The following is a 17,183-nucleotide window of genomic DNA, read 5'->3' as shown; positions in this document are numbered from 1 at the left end:
ACGATTTTCATATGTAGAAAATACCTTTAAAACATTGACAACACTTGACACGTCTACATACATCTTTTAGATTATCATACCCTTTAAAATTCTTTATTCGTTTGCTCCCTGTCGTCAATTCACTAGATTTTTCTAAAAAGTTGTCTTGTCATTTTGAAATTACTAGTACTTTTAATGAATGTCTTTGCAATACAAAGCTGCTTTTAGGAGTTAGTTTAGAGACTTGTTGGCTCGAGGTCTCTAGATATATGTATCCCGATTAAAACGCTAACTATATAAAAAAAACTTACACATATGGCAATCAAGAACCAACCACAACATGTTATAGTCTTGGTAATACCAAGTTGGTATCTATGCAATAGTTGCCACTGGACATAAAAAAACAAATAATTGAATGAAGTCACAAGGTAACTAGAAAAACAAAGTTTTTCGATGGGATCAATATTTTGCATTTAAATTCGCAGCCATCTGTTGTCATAAACAAACATTGATATTTCAATTCGACTTTGTACTATTCTATATTTAAACAGTGTAAACTTTGTTTAAAACATACGTCGTTAATATCAACTAAAAAGTAATTTTCATAAAATATGCTGGATGCTAACTGTTAATGCACACAAAAAAAGATAACTAGCATCGTGCTTTTTTCCGATTGTTTATGACGTCTTCACACTGTTGGATGTGTACCGATAGATACGTTGAATGGCATAGCAGGATTTATGTGTAGGTTGTAATTGGTTTTAAATATGCTTTCAGTTATTTAGAGAGTGACAAACTTGAAGACTTTGTGACTGGATACATGATACGTGTGTTTTTCACGTTTGAATTGTCATGTAGTTTCATATTGATCTGATGAGTCTTGCTCATTGTTGGAAGGAAGTTGTGACCTTTTAGTTGCTAACTCCGTCCCTTTTACATTTACATAGTAAAATGGCAGCGATATAACAACATTATAAGTTAAGATGTAGGAAATTACTGCTACTACATATATTAATAGGCCGGCATTCCGGCAAGTACAAAAATGTAACTTGTGTAATGGAAAAGAAAATTATACCCGGTATTAATTGTAGAATTTGGATGCATAGAACTATTATCATGACCACACGTTTCTACTTTCAACGTTGAAACTGCTGTTTAACACCAACAGTTAATCAATCAATGATGTTGTACAAAATAAAGGCAACAGTAGTATACCGCTGTTCAAAACTCATAAATCCATGGACAAAAAACAAAATCGGGGTAACAAACTAAAACTGAGGGAAACGCATTTAATATCAGAAGAGAACAACGACACAACATTAAAATGTAGCACATTCAGAAACGGAATAAGCATTAGACAAACTCCTATGAGAATAACAAATATAACATCAAAACCAAATACATGAATTTGTGATAGATAAGTAAAAATGTGTTTATGAAAGCATCATGTTTTCATGTTACAAAAACGTTTAGATGTCTCAAGCCGAGAACTATTTCATAAGATACAAGCAGTTAAATACATTTGAAATATATTCATAAATGTATAGAATGAAGGAAAACAACGAAAATACGTATGTATTTTATTCACTTTGAACTGGCATTTCTCAAATAAAAATCTGTCTGCAGCATGATGTTTTTAAATGATATCTTATTGCGTTATTGATATGAGCACTATTTACACTGAATACATGGTCATTAGATTGCTACAAGTTTGTAATTTTTTCACTCATCTCTTGTATGGTTTAGAACGCAAAAACGAAGCCGATGATTTCTTTTGAATTTCCACGAAACTGTTCAAATATGTAATCGATTATTTCTAACAAAATCATGGGCCAAAAATTTACATGATTACAATTCCTTTTCGTTACACTTTTAATTTTTCAAATACACGTGTAACAAATTTGTAAAAGATTGCATAATTAGAAGTACAAAGGGGGGAATCATCACAAAGGAACATAAAAAGCACCATAAAAATAGTACATGCATGCCAGATTCCATCAAGCCTTTTAAAAAAAAGGGATGCATGTAATGTGTTATTATCTTATTTTGAGGTTTTGCTGCTTTCAAAAATCAAAGTTGTGAAACAATTGTAACTGTTTCATTTAGCAATCCATGAAATGATTGTCTCTATATGACAGTCTTGAACATTTAAATTAAATATCATCTAAACGGCACTTCTAATTTTGAGTGTTTGATACAGTTGATTGTCACTGCGCAGTAAAGTTTAAAATAGAACCCTATGGGTAAATACATAGATCTCTTTTTATGAGAAAACACTGTCAAACATTCAAACATACTATACACACTGGTCTAAGTTTATCATCCAAACTGTAATATATACGTGTGTTCGAATCGACAATAAATGAATGCAACATTTTATTATTCGTCTGTAGTTATGCCAAAGCCCATACATGCATCTAGGCCGAATAGATTAATTGATATAATTAGTATGGTAATGTTGAATATTTACATAAATTCGATAATAAACAATGGTGATCATGACTGGAAAAGTGTTTTTATTTTCTGCTTTATTTGTAACGGGTAAGTCTAAAACATCTTTGAAACGTATTTCAAAATACATTAATATAAGGTGGAATGTCCAAAAAATACCGATCGAGACAGCCAAGATGCAGTGTGCAAAAATTGATGTTTGTCTGTGTTATGATTATTGCATTTTTTGTAAAAAAAAATGATAATTAGGAGATGTGGTAGGAATGCCAATAAGACAACTATCGAACAGAGTTCAAATGACGTGAATACATGTATAAGCAATTATTAGAGGTCACCTTCAGAATTTTCAGTGATGAGAAAAAAATAAACTGTATAATAGTCAGTTGTAAAAGGATTAACCCTTTCACAACTGGTTCCCTTTTTGTGGTCTGTTTTGCGTCGTTGTTCTCCTCTTATAGTTAATGCGTTTCCCTCAGTTTTAGTTAGTAAGCCGGGTTTGTTTTTTCTATCGATTCATGAGTTTCGAAAAGTGGTATACTACTGTTGCCTTTATTTGGCTTTAACAAATTTAAGTGTGAGGTTTTTACTAACAAAAAATTATACCTGTACCACATTAAATCATCAACAGAAATTTATTTTAGATAGTTTATATTTTGGATAATACTTCGGTGATTTATTAAGGATATTACACAGCCAAAATGTCCAAACGTTTTGATTTTTTTCTGCATCGTTGAGTACTTGTTCTCGTCACTTCCGCACAGAATTCATCATTCATCTCTGTGGCGAACGAATGTGTAAAAATCCCAACTACAAAGGTGACTACACTAAAAAACCAGCATTCGGAAACATTATAAGAAGAATTATTACTTGGGTCACATAACTGGTTCTTTTTCCAATGTAAGCACAGTGGAAATAGTTATTGATAAGTTCAGAACTGTAGAACTCCTTTAGCAAGGAATTTCATGTCTTTGAACGTGGACAAATGATGAGCCGATGAAACACTTTTAATATTTGGAAAAAAAATAGGACATGCAATAAAGGCTCGACTTGTACGAAATGAGTGATTGTGTGATGAGAAATTGGTTATGAATAAAATGAATGAATGCATGTAGTACTTTTCTTGTTTTCTTTTAGGTCTATTATATTTTTTCGAGACACTTTTATTTCATTCCTCTATTAGAATGATAGACATGTGAGAAAAGGATTATTTAAAAGTTGTTTACAGTTCATAAAAAAAACCTAAAAAAAAGAACAAGTCCTCTGCAATTTTAAATTGAAGGGGATCTTCTGTTTTCTTTACCTAAAGAACAAGAGATAAGGGTTTTCCTATCAGGCAGATGACATGAGCATTCAGTTGATAACGTTTGTTAAACTTAACCTGTTTTAACCTTTACAGCGAATTTTATTGAATGTGAAGCTAAAGGGAATATCTGTGGTTAGCTTACTTGTAAGCTGAACCGTGAAGTCATTGATGTGTCAGGTAAACTACCCCCTTTCAAAGTAGCCTAGTCCAACAGACATATAGATTGGTTATCTGCAGGACTAGTCTACTCTTAAAAGAGGGTAGTTACCTGATCTATTAATGACCTCACGGTTCCGCTAACAAGCAAACTAATCTAAGATATTATCTTTGGCTTCACACTCAATGAAATCAGCTGTAACCGTTCTTCAATTTTCAGCTGAATGTTTCATCAGGGTTAATAATTACGAAAGTTCTGTATACATAGCCAAAGGTCCCGCACAGGGTTTCCAGACGGCATCACCATCGTTCTATTTTGAACCAAAGGATTATGACATATTTACCGCTGAAGATGACCAGGAAAGAACTGTTATTGGTGATGAAGTCAAGAAAGGTATTGTATTCATTCCCAATTCTTGAGCAACCATATAACTTCAAGTGGGATTATGTTTTTTTGTACGAGTCAGAAAATGTTCTTCTTCAAAATTTAACACTACAACGTATGGGAAAAATCTAGATTAAAAATATTTTTTTGTCATCTGCCTCGACTACAATATTTCACATACGGTTTATTTCAGCAAAATATCATACCCTCACCCTTTTTTAGTTAAAAAATAATAAGGAAAAAACCACACCTCCCCTTTTTTTGAATTAAAATGTCGGTAACCCTTTTTCATACGCCCATCAAAATTTTGACGGGACGTTTTATGTTATACAAATGTCCGGTGTCCGTCCGTCTGTCTGTCTGTCCGGCGTAAACATGTCGCATCGTAACTTGAGAACGACTTATCCAAATTTCATGAAACTTTAATGATTAATTAATGATTATTGCTTAAAACTTTACACACTTCTTTGTTATATATATGGGGTTGGGGTGGTCATATATGTAGGTTCCACCGTATCTCAAAAACAATATATGGTACAGAGACTATTTATGATTGTTGCATTAACTATCACACAAGACGACGGGCGTATCATGCGCTCATGGCGCAGCGGTTTATTGGTTACACTTTAACATGTATATTTCAGGTCATTTGGTCACATTTTACAAGTACAACAAAGATTTTAATCCTATTGCCGTACTTGCATTTTTGTTTACTGACAATACTGTAAGTTTTTCTTAAAGCTGTTTTAGAATATAATCCAGTCTAGGTATTATTTTCAAAAGTATGCACTAAACCATTAGTATTGGTTAAAGCGTTCTTAACAAAGTTAACCAATGGCGCGACTTTAATATTTTTATTTTTAACATTGCAATTACCATATGGTTCTTTACTGTATTAAAACGTATGTTCGAAAGTTTTAAACAATTAGGCAAGCCAAACCGAAGTCATCCGGCCGAGTTTGAATTTATATGAGTTTCAATCTGTCCTAGCTAACCTAGACTAAGTTCACTAATGAGCAATGTAAAAAAATGAAGAAGAGACTTTTGGGGTATTCACACCATAGGTCGAAGACAAGAGTGCAAACGTTGATATGTCTCGCCTTCTTTATTACAACTCTCACATAAACATTACATTAACCAAGAAAACTACATTGACTAATGAACCATGAAAATGAGATCAGATGAACCATGCCATGCAGGCATATACAGCTAACAATTCTTCCACACAACAAAATCACCGATGATCCTCTTGCCTGAGAGAAAAACATCCAAACTGTATGATTTATTCATTGCATATTTTATATATGACCATAATTTACACCATCTTCGCTAGCCAAGGGTATCGATCCACTCCCGGATCGTAACCCTTAATTAGCGAAGATGAATTTACACTTATTTGAGCATCATTGTATATACATGGATGTACAAGAATGTTAGTCTTTTATAATTTTCACACCTAGACTCATTTCTAATTATTTCATATATTCTATGTTTCAGTACTTCAATATAATACGAAGAACGTTACTGCAGGTCTAGATAATGTCATTGGCTGCCATATTGTTCATGATGTTGTACTTTTTTGTTATTAAAATAGTAGTAACTACATGTTAATTAATCTGATTTAGAATTGACTGTTGGTGTTTAACGCCACTTTCATCACACTTGGATATAAATTATTATTGTCACTCGATTTTACGTGACGAAGTACCTAGAGAGAACAACCGTCCTTCGTCAAACTAAAACTGGAAATCCTCATCAATTCTAAGATTTTCTGTACTATAACAGATTGCTGACAATTTTACACACATCTCATTCGAACCTATCCAGAGATGGTGGCGTCACAGTAATTATGGAAACCGGTTTACGTTATTCAACCAATCCATACATTTGGAATACTAAAAATTTATACAAAAGTTGACTTTTATTCTTCAATCTATTTATTAGATAGAAAGAATGAAGGAATTTGTAAATGAATGTGAAGTTAAAACGTCGTGGCATGTAGCAACCAATAACAATAGTGTGTTATATGTACATGTATGAAGTAGTTGACCATGGCTTTCGAATCATATACTTAGAAAAAGTAAATTACAGAGAACTCTTTATCTTTAGTTATTAATTTTGTTCGTCAGGCTAATTTTATTCATAGCGGATACAAACTGTAATTCTGCCCTGCATGACTAGCAAGGATGTCAAATAGGTAAAACGTAAAAAAACAAGGTATGTCAGACCAGGAAACGGGAAACCTCTGTTTGTTGATTTATCCGTTTCCGTAAACAACAAATGTGCATGTAGTTAAGGAGTGAACTATACTGAGTGACTATAAATACATCGATATACAAGACCAATGTATTAAACTAACATTTAATGTTCGAAGATTAATTTATCGTTTAGCAATATTTCACAACATTTGAGACTGTTTTGAGACTGTTTGCGAACATGTTTTCCTTATTTGGTTGTTTTTTTCTCTTCCTATTGTTTTCTTTTTTTTTTTTTTTTTTTTTTTTATCATGATTGAAAATTTCATGACAAGATGTAATTAAGACCGATATGAGGCCAGAAATTAGTAACTAAAAATGACGAAATAGACAACTATATACAGAATGTGGCGGGGTTAAACCAGTTGGAAGGCCCGCTAACGATAGTCTAATCTGTGAGAGTACATGTAAAAGTCCAAATAAACACAAACTATGAAAATTAGTTGACAAGGGATTAACTCATCAGTTGGATACAAAGCTGAAATGCATTTAACAAAAACACCGAGTGGACGAGACAGGGTACTTATACGTCTCCACAACAAAACGACACTTAGCACGTATCTAGGTGTTCTCGCAGTTACTGACCGCTAGCACAAACAAAAAACAACATATAAAAATCAGACATCTAAGACGAAAATATCAAGCAGGTACACTTCCAACATACTGGATTTAGCGTAAAGATATCATTACCTAAATTTGAAAGGGAAATTATAGACAAATGCCCATAAACTCGGCAATAAAATGTGAAAATATGTTTGAAATATTCAACCATACAAACTTTTTTTCACATCAGGCATCCCGCTTCTTCCAAAAATATCTATTTTGATACGAAGCCCACAATTTTCCTATCAATTCTCAATAAAGTTGGACTGTCAGAACTTGCCCAAAAATTAAAGATGTATGTTGGTGTTGCGTTTCAATTGGTAATCAGTGTATACTTACAAGTTATTGAAAATGCAGTAATATTGTGTTTATTGTTTATGAATATAAAAGCACAAATCGACTTCGTCAGTTCAAGATGATCATACTAGTATCTCTTTTTGTTTTATTCAGTTTTGGAATAGGTAAGTAACAATACAACAACATACAAATGTATGTATTATTCTTATTTTTAGTAGTCATGATTATATCAACCTTTCATATTTTGTTAAGTGCATCGATGAAAATGTTTTGTTGAAATAATGAAGCTCCTTTATGATGAATTGTATTTGATAAATATTTAACATAATATTTACAAAGTCTAATTAGATTAGCATTTTTTTGTTGGTAAAGTATAGCATAAAGGAAACTAGTTTAAAAGAGGAACCATTTTCTCATTACACATAAGGAGCTTTTCAATATCGCATAAATTATAATAAAAATCGATATTTACAAGACGTGGTTTGGCATATAGTTAATGTCTAGCATAACATGTATAGGATTTGAATAAAACCCTTATCAAAATAAAGTGGTTCATTAGATAAGGGTTTGCTCCCGAATATATAAGTCCTAGCTTTTTTATGATACAACCGGGATAGTCAAAATCGTGATACGAAAATAAGCTGACAGCGCCATGGCTAAAAATTAAAAGACAAACAGACAATATTACACATCACACGACAAAAAACTAAAGCTAACAACACGAACCCCACTTAAAATTAGGGGTGATCTTAGGTGCTCCCGAAGGGTAAGCAGCACAACATGCTCCACATGTGGCACTCGTTTTAATGTAGCCAGCAGAATCATTCACCGTATATATGATAGATATTAGTGCACAGCAACCTATCTTGGAAAAAAATTCTTCTTAAATCAGTTATAAAAGTAACTTTACATAGTTTACTTTAAGTTTGATTCTTTTGAAAGTCCTTGACGAGACTCAGTCCTTGCCTTGCTTTTAGTGTATATATATAAGAGTCCATGTATGGTAGAGAAGGGAATGGGAAATATGTGTATGTAGAAGAAACAGGTGTATCGCTCTTCGATGAGATCGTAGCTAAGAAACACTCACTCTTTCGAAAAAAAATATCGATAATCTATGAATTCAACACATAGCTTGTTGTTTGGTGTGAAGGCCGTGCTTTGACCTATTATGGTTTACTTTTATAAATTACTACTTTGGTGGAGAGTTGGCACTCATACCACATCTTCAGATATCTATATATGTAGTTAGAAACCTTGTTCTTGATTAATGAAACAAGAATTGAAAGGCTTGAAAAAAATCAATTTTATATCTATGAAAGAGAAAATTACATGTCTCAGAAAAAAATAATCTTTTATACCTTATTATAACTCAAGGTACTTAACTTGGATTTTAGAAAAATTTTAGGTGGTGACGAAATTCTTCTTCTTCTTCTTCTTCTTCTTCTTCTTCTTCTTCTTCTTCTTCTTCTTCTTCTTCTTCTTCTTCTTCTTCTTCTTCTTCTTCTACAGCGGGTAATTAATATTCATATTCTCTAGTTATGGTTTAAAAAAAGAGGGACGGAAGATACCTAAGGGACAGTCAAACTCGTCAATCTAAAACAAACTGACAACGCCATGGCTAAAAATGAAAAAAGACAAACAGAAAAACAATAGTACATATGACACAACATAGAAAACTAAAGAATAAACAACACGAACCCAACCAATAACTAGGGGTGATCTCAGGTGCTCCGGAAGGGTAAGCAGATCCTGCTCCACATGCAGCACCCGTCGTGTTGCTTATGTGATTACAAATCCGGTAAATAGTCTAATTCGGTAGGTCAAATTCATGAAAGGGAAGGGGATTGTAGTTACGACGTAAGGAACATATCCGATATCATTTGTGAAACGGTTATTCCATAACGGTCAACCAACTCGTGATGGCGTCCGTAAAATTTACGAAGGGATGATATCAACTTCACCATTTGGAACTCTATGAAGTTAACTATGAAGTACTTAGCTATATCACCTAGTATTTAATTAAGTATATAGACATAGTAATATAATACTTGTTATATATGTTACATTCCCACGACTGACAGCCACTTGCAAGTTAAGCTCAGAACTCAACTGATTGTTCATTTGCTTTCCAAAAGTTGGGTTCTTTTAGCATGCAATGCATAGATCCAGTCTTTTCAGATTCGTTCTAAATCTCTCTGCTGGGACACAGTTATAAGGTCGTTCCTAGAACAGTCAACCAAGAATTCGAAAAGATCCTCATCAGAATTAATTATACTGCAATAGGGGATTTGATTATCCTCTAGTAGGGATTTCAGTCTATTGTGATGAATTTTTCTCACACAATTCAGACTTTCACACTTGATTAGCAAATGTTTATAATCCTCAGGTCCTACCATGCACAATTTGCATTCTGCAGATTTTGTTTCGTCAAATCGGTTGGTAATACTTTGGGTTTTGTAAGTTCCTGTAAGTATCCTGGATTTTATTATCCCTTTGCTAACATCTCTTTTATCTCGGGTTCCGATTGGTCAATTCTATTGCCCGCGTCACACTGTCCCGATTTTTACGCCTATGACAACACGATTATGGAAATTTTCAAAATCGGGACTGATCGTATCCAGACCGGGCTATTCGTAGTGCCATCTTTAACCATCATAGAACCATCGGCCACTTTTTCTAGTCTTCTGGGACAACTTCGGGAAGGGTTCTAAATTTTTTAACATGTTAAAAAATCCCCGAAGGTGCGTCCGATGTTGAGGGTTCGTAGTGAGTTCGTATCACCATCCTCACCATCGTAATGTCACCGGGAATGCATCTTTGAACATCGTATTGCATTCGTGTTTCCATCGTTTCCATCGGGCAGTTTTGACATTACGATGTCTATACAAATGAATCACGAAGCTACCCGATGGCCTTACGATGGCAACACGACTTCGTGAAGACCTCGTAATCCCGTCGTGTTGCCATCGAATAAAAGTACGAAGGCGACAAGATGGAACTACGACGACAGCGTTGTTTCTATTAATTCAATTGGAACAAGAAGAGCAGTTATGACAGGCTCAGGATTTACTTTTACAAGTGAAATGAAAATTATAAACGCGCATCGTACACCGACACTACAGGTACACGTATATAGGGAAACCAACTTTTTCTTCATTATTCTGATTGTTTATGTATCGTCTGAGTTGTTGTCACACGAATGTTTACTCCATAGACATTTTGTTTTCTATATATATCATATTTTGCCGCATTTGTTGCTTTCCCCACATACTTCCTTTTGTCTATATTATTATGATATTCTCCTGGAAAGAGCTCTTTCTGAATAAAAGGGATCAACGAACCCATTACCTTACCTTTAAGATAGGATAGATCAGTAAACATGGGCATAATTATGGGTGATTATTCAGACTAGTGCACACATTGAACAGTTCAAACAAGGCAATGCCGAGCCTGGCATCCCCTCGTATATAACATATTGGGGACAAATAGTTAGGGGTGTTTTGCTTGTGAGAGAGCTGTCTTCTTATTCTATTATCGGTCTTTTGTGGATAGTTGTCTCATTGGCAATCATACCACATCTTCTTTTTTATATTTTCTGCAGGGTTTATTACTCGTGCTGTGTGGATTCAGTAGAATGTGTCCCCGTGCCTGTAGTGTATGCCCTTATATTTTTACAGTTAGGGTTTTTTTTGCTTGTGAGAGAGCTGTCTACTTATTCTATTATCGGTCTTTTGTGGATAGTTGTCTCATTGGCAATTATACCACATCTTCTTTTTTATATGGACACTATATTTGTATATGACACATGCAAAAAATGGTAAATTGAATATGCATATTTGATACAAAAACTATTTTTTTTATAAATCAACCAAAATATTTAGTAACTGGAAATACCTTTAATATTGTCTTTAAAACCAGCAGCTAAAATAAATTAGCAACCAATTTCTTGTGTATTATGCTACATGTATTTGAAGTCCTGAGAAAAAAAAACAAGTCCATCTGCATGACCTTGAACTTTGGCCTTGAACGTAAAAAATGTCAAATCATTACAAGGAGGAACAATATACCAAATGTTGTTAAAATCTTTTGAAGCATATTGGTTTTAGAGTAAGCTGTACACGACGTCTTTAGACATCGTATGGTCATCGCGCCATCATCGTAATCCATCGTGTATCCTTCGTAATCCATCGTGTAGCCTTCGTGATCCATCGTGTAGAGATGGCTGAGATATGAAGCTTAAATACCCGTCTTCGGTTATTCTTCGTATGTCCATCTTTTGCTATCGTATATAATTTCGGCACTATCGTATAGACTTCGTTCTTCATCGTACTTACTTCGGTCACTGTTTGGTATTTTAACGAGATCGGGACCAACTTCGCACGAACTTACAATTTTCGCATTCGGGTGTTCATCGTATATAAAAATCGGGACAGTGTGACGCGGGCATATGGGAAAGTCTAAATGGTTCTCGGAGTTATCTAATCTTGTTTCAATTAATTCATACGTAAAGTCGAAAGAGAGTCTGCAAAACATTGACGTCATGGGAAAATTGTAACTTATTAGACATACCACAAACAACACTTGTTAGGTTTTTTTCACGGTATATTATATAATTTTACTAACTGTATGATAAGTTCTATTCATACGAAAACTAACAGGTTTTTTTGAAACAATTTTTATAATAAATCATTTACTGCGGCGGTGTATTGCCAATTCTTCAGCGGTTTGCAAAATTATTACGATTGACATACTTTAGTAGGATTGCTACGGACGATTCCGACAACAAATTTTAATGCAGACATGGTATACACCATTGTAAAGATAAATCAATTTAGATTTACGATATAACAAGCTTAAGTGGGGTTGACAGCCTATAAAGCGCTATATGACGGAACTTCGTCACCACCTAACATGTTTCTAAAATGCAAGTTAAGTACCTTGTGTTATAATAATTAAGGTATATAGGATTTTTTTTCTGAGATAAGTGCCTGTGAGGTCGTTGAACTACTATTCATAATTTTCTGTCATTTGTAACTATGATCAATTAGGATTAAAATGTAGTTTTTATCGTTGGACTATAATATATAAAGCAAAATTATGTCTGGTGGTGCACATTGCGGGATAAGTTCATGTACTACATTGTACAAAAAAATTATACAAATTTAAAGTATTAATTTGTACCTATTTCAATTCGATTTCAGTTGACTGTTTCGTCAAGGTAGACAATTACCAGGATTCAGTTTACATTATAAAAGGATATCCTAGCAATCATAGATTTTACCCAGCATCAAAAATAACTGTTTTTGAACCGAGAAACTACGAGTTTATGTCAGATGTAATTGCGAGTAGCGTTGATGGTGTTAACAAGAAAGGTCAGTTTTTATAAAAAAAAATTATATCTATTATTTGCTTCAATAGTTAAGGTCCCAGGACAGAGTGCTCGTCCTTTCATTTTCATAGTCCCTAGTGCGAACAGTGTATAACTTGCACATCTTTTTCATACACTTTCCGAGTTTATTGATACTTTATGCTTGAAATATTCATATGCACATGATCGACGCTAGGGGCGGATCCAGTCATTTAAAAAAGGGGGGTCCAATCACATGTTCCCATTCAAATACATTGATCGTCAAAAAAAGGGGGCTTCCAACTCCAGGACCCCCCTTCTGGATCCGCACCTGGCCGCGATTTAGCATTTTTGTGTTAATGCGACGTAAAGCAACCAACAATCAATCAATCATTATATGTAGATATAGGAAGATGTAGGTCATCTCTACAAGATGTGCGAAACAAGAGAGGAGCAGATATAGCATCAGATCACCACCTAATCATTGCAAAGATACAACTAAAACTACTTTCAACAAAAAAAGCAAAATCCAGGAGGAAGAAATTTAATGTTGATCTTTTCAAAGACCCTAAAGTTGTGCAAGACTACCACATTCTGCTGCAAAACAAATTTGGTGTACTTGAAAATCTACATGATGAAGAAACTAGCATCAACACAGCATGGGAAATGACCAGAGATTCTATTGTTCAAGCATGTGAAGAAACTGTCGGCTATCTCCAACAAAACCGCAAGCAATGGATGTCAGAAAATACCTGGAAAATTGTCAACGAAAGAAGACAAGTGAAAGAAAAAGTTCTAACCGCTATAACTAGACAGCAGAAAAAACAGACACAAGAACAGTACAGCAATAAAGATAAAGAGGTGAAGAAAAGTTGCAAACAAGATAAAAGGAACTTTGTAGAACAACTAGCCAAAGAAGCAGAAGCCGCCTGTAGCAAGGGAGACACCAAAACCCTATACAACATTACAAAGCAATTAAGCGGTAAACCACCAACTTCAGATACACCCATCAAAGATATAAACAACAATACCCTCACTAAACTGGAAGATCAACTTGAAAGGTGGAAAGAACATTTCGAGCAGGTTCTCAACAGGCCCCCACCTACAGATCCACCTGAATTACAAAATGGCTCAATATTAAACATCAAAACCAGCAAACTAACAAAAACTGAAATCAACAAAGCTATCAAAAGTCTAAAAAATGGAAAAGCAGGCGGCATTGATAACATACCACCAGAAGCTATAAAAATCTTGGATGATACATCTGTCCTTAGCCTGTTACAACTTCTGAATAAGATCTGGGAAGAAGAAGAAATACCTGTCCAGATGATTGGAGTAAAGGACTTTTGGTAAAAATTCCTAAGAAAGGCAACAAGTCGCTTTGCAAAAACTGGAGAGGTATCATTTTATTGTCCATACCTAGTAAACTACTCTGCAGCACCATTCTTAGCAGAATGAAAAATGAAGTGGACAAGATACTTAGAGATGAACAAGCTGGCTTTAGACAAGAAAGATCATGTGTAGACCAAATTGCCACATTGAGAATTATTATTGAACAGACAATAGAATGGCAGACGACACTTTACCTAAATTTTGTAGATTTCCAGAGAGCTTTTGATAGCATTGACCATCAGGTTTTATGGGACATTCTGGCACACTATGGAATCCCGCAAAAGATCATCAAAATGATAAAGCTGCTTTACGACCAATTTTCCTGTCAAGTTATACATGGTGGAACTATGACCGAATCATTCCCTGTTACAACTGGGGTACGTCAAGGTTGTCTTCTCTCTCCTCTTCTTTTCCTAATAGTAGTTGACTGGGTTGGTAAATCAGCCTACAAAGATCCAAAAGGCATTGGATGGACCCTCACAACACGACTTGAAGATCTTGAATTTGCTGATGACATCTGTGCACTATCCCATCGCTTTCAAGATGCACAACATCAGACCAAAAGCAAAACAAACAGGCCTATACATCAACGCACAGAAAACTAAATCAATGAGGCTAAATACAAACCAGCAAGATTGTCTTAAGATCGACGACTCTACTGTTGAAGATGTTCAACAATTCACCTATCTGGGAAGTACTGTCAGTACAACAGGAGGCACAGACGAAGACATATCGGCAAGAAAAAAGAAAGCACAACAGGTATTTTCCATGCTTAAACCTGTTTGGAGGAGTAATGCTTTAAGAACTAGCACTAAGTTAAGGATATTTACCACCAATGTCAAATCTGTACTCTTATACGGATCAGAAACCTGGAGAGAAACAGCTGCATCCATCAAATCTATCCAGACTTTTGTCAATAAATGTTTGAGAAACATCCTCAACATCAGATGGCCAAACAAAATATCCAACAATGAGCTATGGAGAAGAACCAAACAACAGCCAACAACCCAGACCATAAGAGCAAGAAAATGGAAGTGGATTGGGCATACCCTAAGAAAGAAAGACACGCACATTACTAAGCAAGCCCTTGAATGGAACCCCCAAGGACATCGAAAAAGGGGAAGGCCAAAAAACACCTGGCGAAGGGGACTAACAACCGAGCTGAGTAAAATTGGGATGACCTGGAAAGAAACAAAACGAATAGCCATGGACAGGAAGAAATGGAGAGAAACTGTAGTCGCCCTATGTCCCCCTTGGGACGAAGTGGATTAAGTCAAGTAAGTAATAGGAAGATGTGGTGTGAGTGCCAATGAGACAACTCTCCATCCAAATAACAATTTAAAAATTAAACCATTATAGGTTAAAGTACGGCCTTCAACATTATATGTACATGTAAGTAGGGGATGCAATACAATGTTCAAAAATTTGTTGCTAAATTTTTATGTAAAGTAGTGATTTGCTCCATTAAACAAGGTCAGAAGCTTTGAAACTGAATTATAGACACTCTTAACATAGAATTGCCCTTATTTTGATATTATGATACATGTATATTTGTCCCAAAATAGTACACTTGACTACGCTGTGGAAATCACTTTGAGATACATGTATAGCAGACCTCTGAGAAACATGTTGAAAAGAATTGCTCTTCTTATATATATAATTTAAACTGTCGTTCTAAAGTTTAAAAGAAAATCATTTTACATATATTTTTCAGGACATTTAGTCAGGTTCTTCAATCACATGTATGGTAGCAAACGTCTAGTTCCGATTTTACAATACTATTTTACAAATGAAGAGGTATGTAACTGGATTAGGATTGTTAGACGTATAAAAAATAGACGACAGAATATACTGTTCCATATTTTGTCAATAAATTGATAAATCGTACTATTTTTAAAAAATATAAAGAAAGGTTACCGTATATAAATCAACAAAACAGGTTCCAAACCAAAGGTTTTACAAAACTTACTAATTTAGGAATAATCATACATAGAAAAAGGCATTATTGTGTGAATAGAAAGAATTTGGGATAAGATGTGAGACGAAAGCTGTTATGAAATATTATGATACAATAAAAATAATCAAAGTACTGAAGTACTGAACATCTGCTCGAGGATGGACCGTCAAGTACTTGTCTCAGAAGAAAAATCACAATATACAAATATAATAAAGACATGACAGTATAATTACTTGTGTCGGAAAGGAAGTGTTGCGCTTTTTACGTTGCTCAGTCGTAATGTACAACGTTTGTTTTGCATGTGGCTCTTATAATCACATGTATTATACTGTTTTCAAACCCAATTTTCTTCTTATTATATATATTATTACTTATTTTCTAATTTCAGTACTACCAGAATATATCAAAAACTATTATTGAAGAGATGACTTACCGTCCTGTCTTCCACGAGAAGCTGTAAATGTTTTAGATGCTGACGTTTGACATGAATTTCAAGACTGTAACATTAAAATATTATGATAGTGTTTATTCATTTTAATGTTTCAGTTGTTTGTTTGTTTGTTTGTTTTTTGTTTTATTTTATCTACCTAGGAACTTTCTGTTAATTTTTCAAGAAAACAAATTGATTCGTCATTATCTAACAAGAAACCAAGGTAATTGTTTGGATCTGTAGCCCAGATGCAGATATTCTAATCCTTAAATCACCTCCTCTCTTATATATTTTTTTTTAATCAGGGTTGTGGCTAGCTCTTCGAAAATCTAGTCTATCCATTACTCTTTTATTTTAAAAAGTATTATCAAAAGTGACATCATTTTCATCCAATCAGAGGGAAGATCGTCAACAAAGCCAAAGCCGTTACAATCATTCAGGTCAAAGGTTTATCAAATTGAAACTAACCCAGAAAGCATAAAACAAATGAAAACAGGACTCTTTAGACTAGTTTCAAGCTAGAAACATTCATTGCCAACATTAATTGCACAATTTGTCTATTATAAAACCGGGCGACCATCAACTTACAATATACACTATACTAACGTCTTTTTTAGTCGAGCGTTCG

The 17,183-nt window shown here is 34.3% G+C and overlaps 3 protein-coding genes across 11 annotated transcripts in view; all 3 read left to right on the top strand.

The window, feature by feature from the left end:
- The window catches only part of LOC134711167 (uncharacterized), a 431,307-nt gene that overhangs the window by 264,785 nt on the left and 149,339 nt on the right, over positions 1-17,183 (top strand). The gene's annotated exons all lie outside the window — the stretch shown is intronic.
- LOC134711177 (uncharacterized) lies at positions 2,454-6,138 on the top strand. Its single transcript, XM_063571636.1, has 4 exons — positions 2,454-2,520; positions 4,110-4,283; positions 4,919-4,998; positions 5,772-6,138. Exons 1-4 carry the CDS (start codon positions 2,469-2,471, stop codon positions 5,808-5,810), a joined length of 345 nt encoding a protein of 114 aa, XP_063427706.1. The 5' UTR covers positions 2,454-2,468; the 3' UTR covers positions 5,811-6,138.
- Positions 7,485-16,658, top strand: LOC134711175 (uncharacterized). Its single transcript, XM_063571633.1, has 4 exons — positions 7,485-7,593; positions 12,631-12,801; positions 15,883-15,965; positions 16,514-16,658. Exons 1-4 carry the CDS (start codon positions 7,548-7,550, stop codon positions 16,583-16,585), a joined length of 372 nt encoding a protein of 123 aa, XP_063427703.1. The 5' UTR covers positions 7,485-7,547; the 3' UTR covers positions 16,586-16,658.

This window comes from Mytilus trossulus, chromosome 3 (genome assembly GCF_036588685.1).
Source record: "Mytilus trossulus isolate FHL-02 chromosome 3, PNRI_Mtr1.1.1.hap1, whole genome shotgun sequence".
NCBI classification, from domain to species: domain Eukaryota; kingdom Metazoa; phylum Mollusca; class Bivalvia; order Mytilida; family Mytilidae; genus Mytilus; species Mytilus trossulus.
The sequence above is the reverse complement of the archived record's forward strand: the minus strand, read 5'-3'. Positions and strand labels throughout refer to the sequence as shown.

What these genes read in the sequence shown, in the direction of transcription:
- LOC134711177 (XM_063571636.1), top strand. Translation starts at nt 2,469, where the DNA reads ATGGTGATCATGACTGGAAAAGTGTTTTTATTTTCTGCTTTATTTGTA. An exon ending in TGGTGATGAAGTCAAGAAAG is followed by an intron (nt 4,284 to 4,918) that starts GTATTGTATTCA and finishes TGTATATTTCAG; the next exon opens with GTCATTTGGTCACATTTTAC. An exon ending in TTTTGTTTACTGACAATACT is followed by an intron (nt 4,999 to 5,771) that starts GTAAGTTTTTCT and finishes TCTATGTTTCAG; the next exon opens with TACTTCAATATAATACGAAG.
- LOC134711175 (XM_063571633.1), top strand. Translation starts at nt 7,548, where the DNA reads ATGATCATACTAGTATCTCTTTTTGTTTTATTCAGTTTTGGAATAG. An exon ending in TTTATTCAGTTTTGGAATAG is followed by an intron (nt 7,594 to 12,630) that starts GTAAGTAACAAT and finishes ATTCGATTTCAG; the next exon opens with TTGACTGTTTCGTCAAGGTA. An exon ending in TGATGGTGTTAACAAGAAAG is followed by an intron (nt 12,802 to 15,882) that starts GTCAGTTTTTAT and finishes TATATTTTTCAG; the next exon opens with GACATTTAGTCAGGTTCTTC.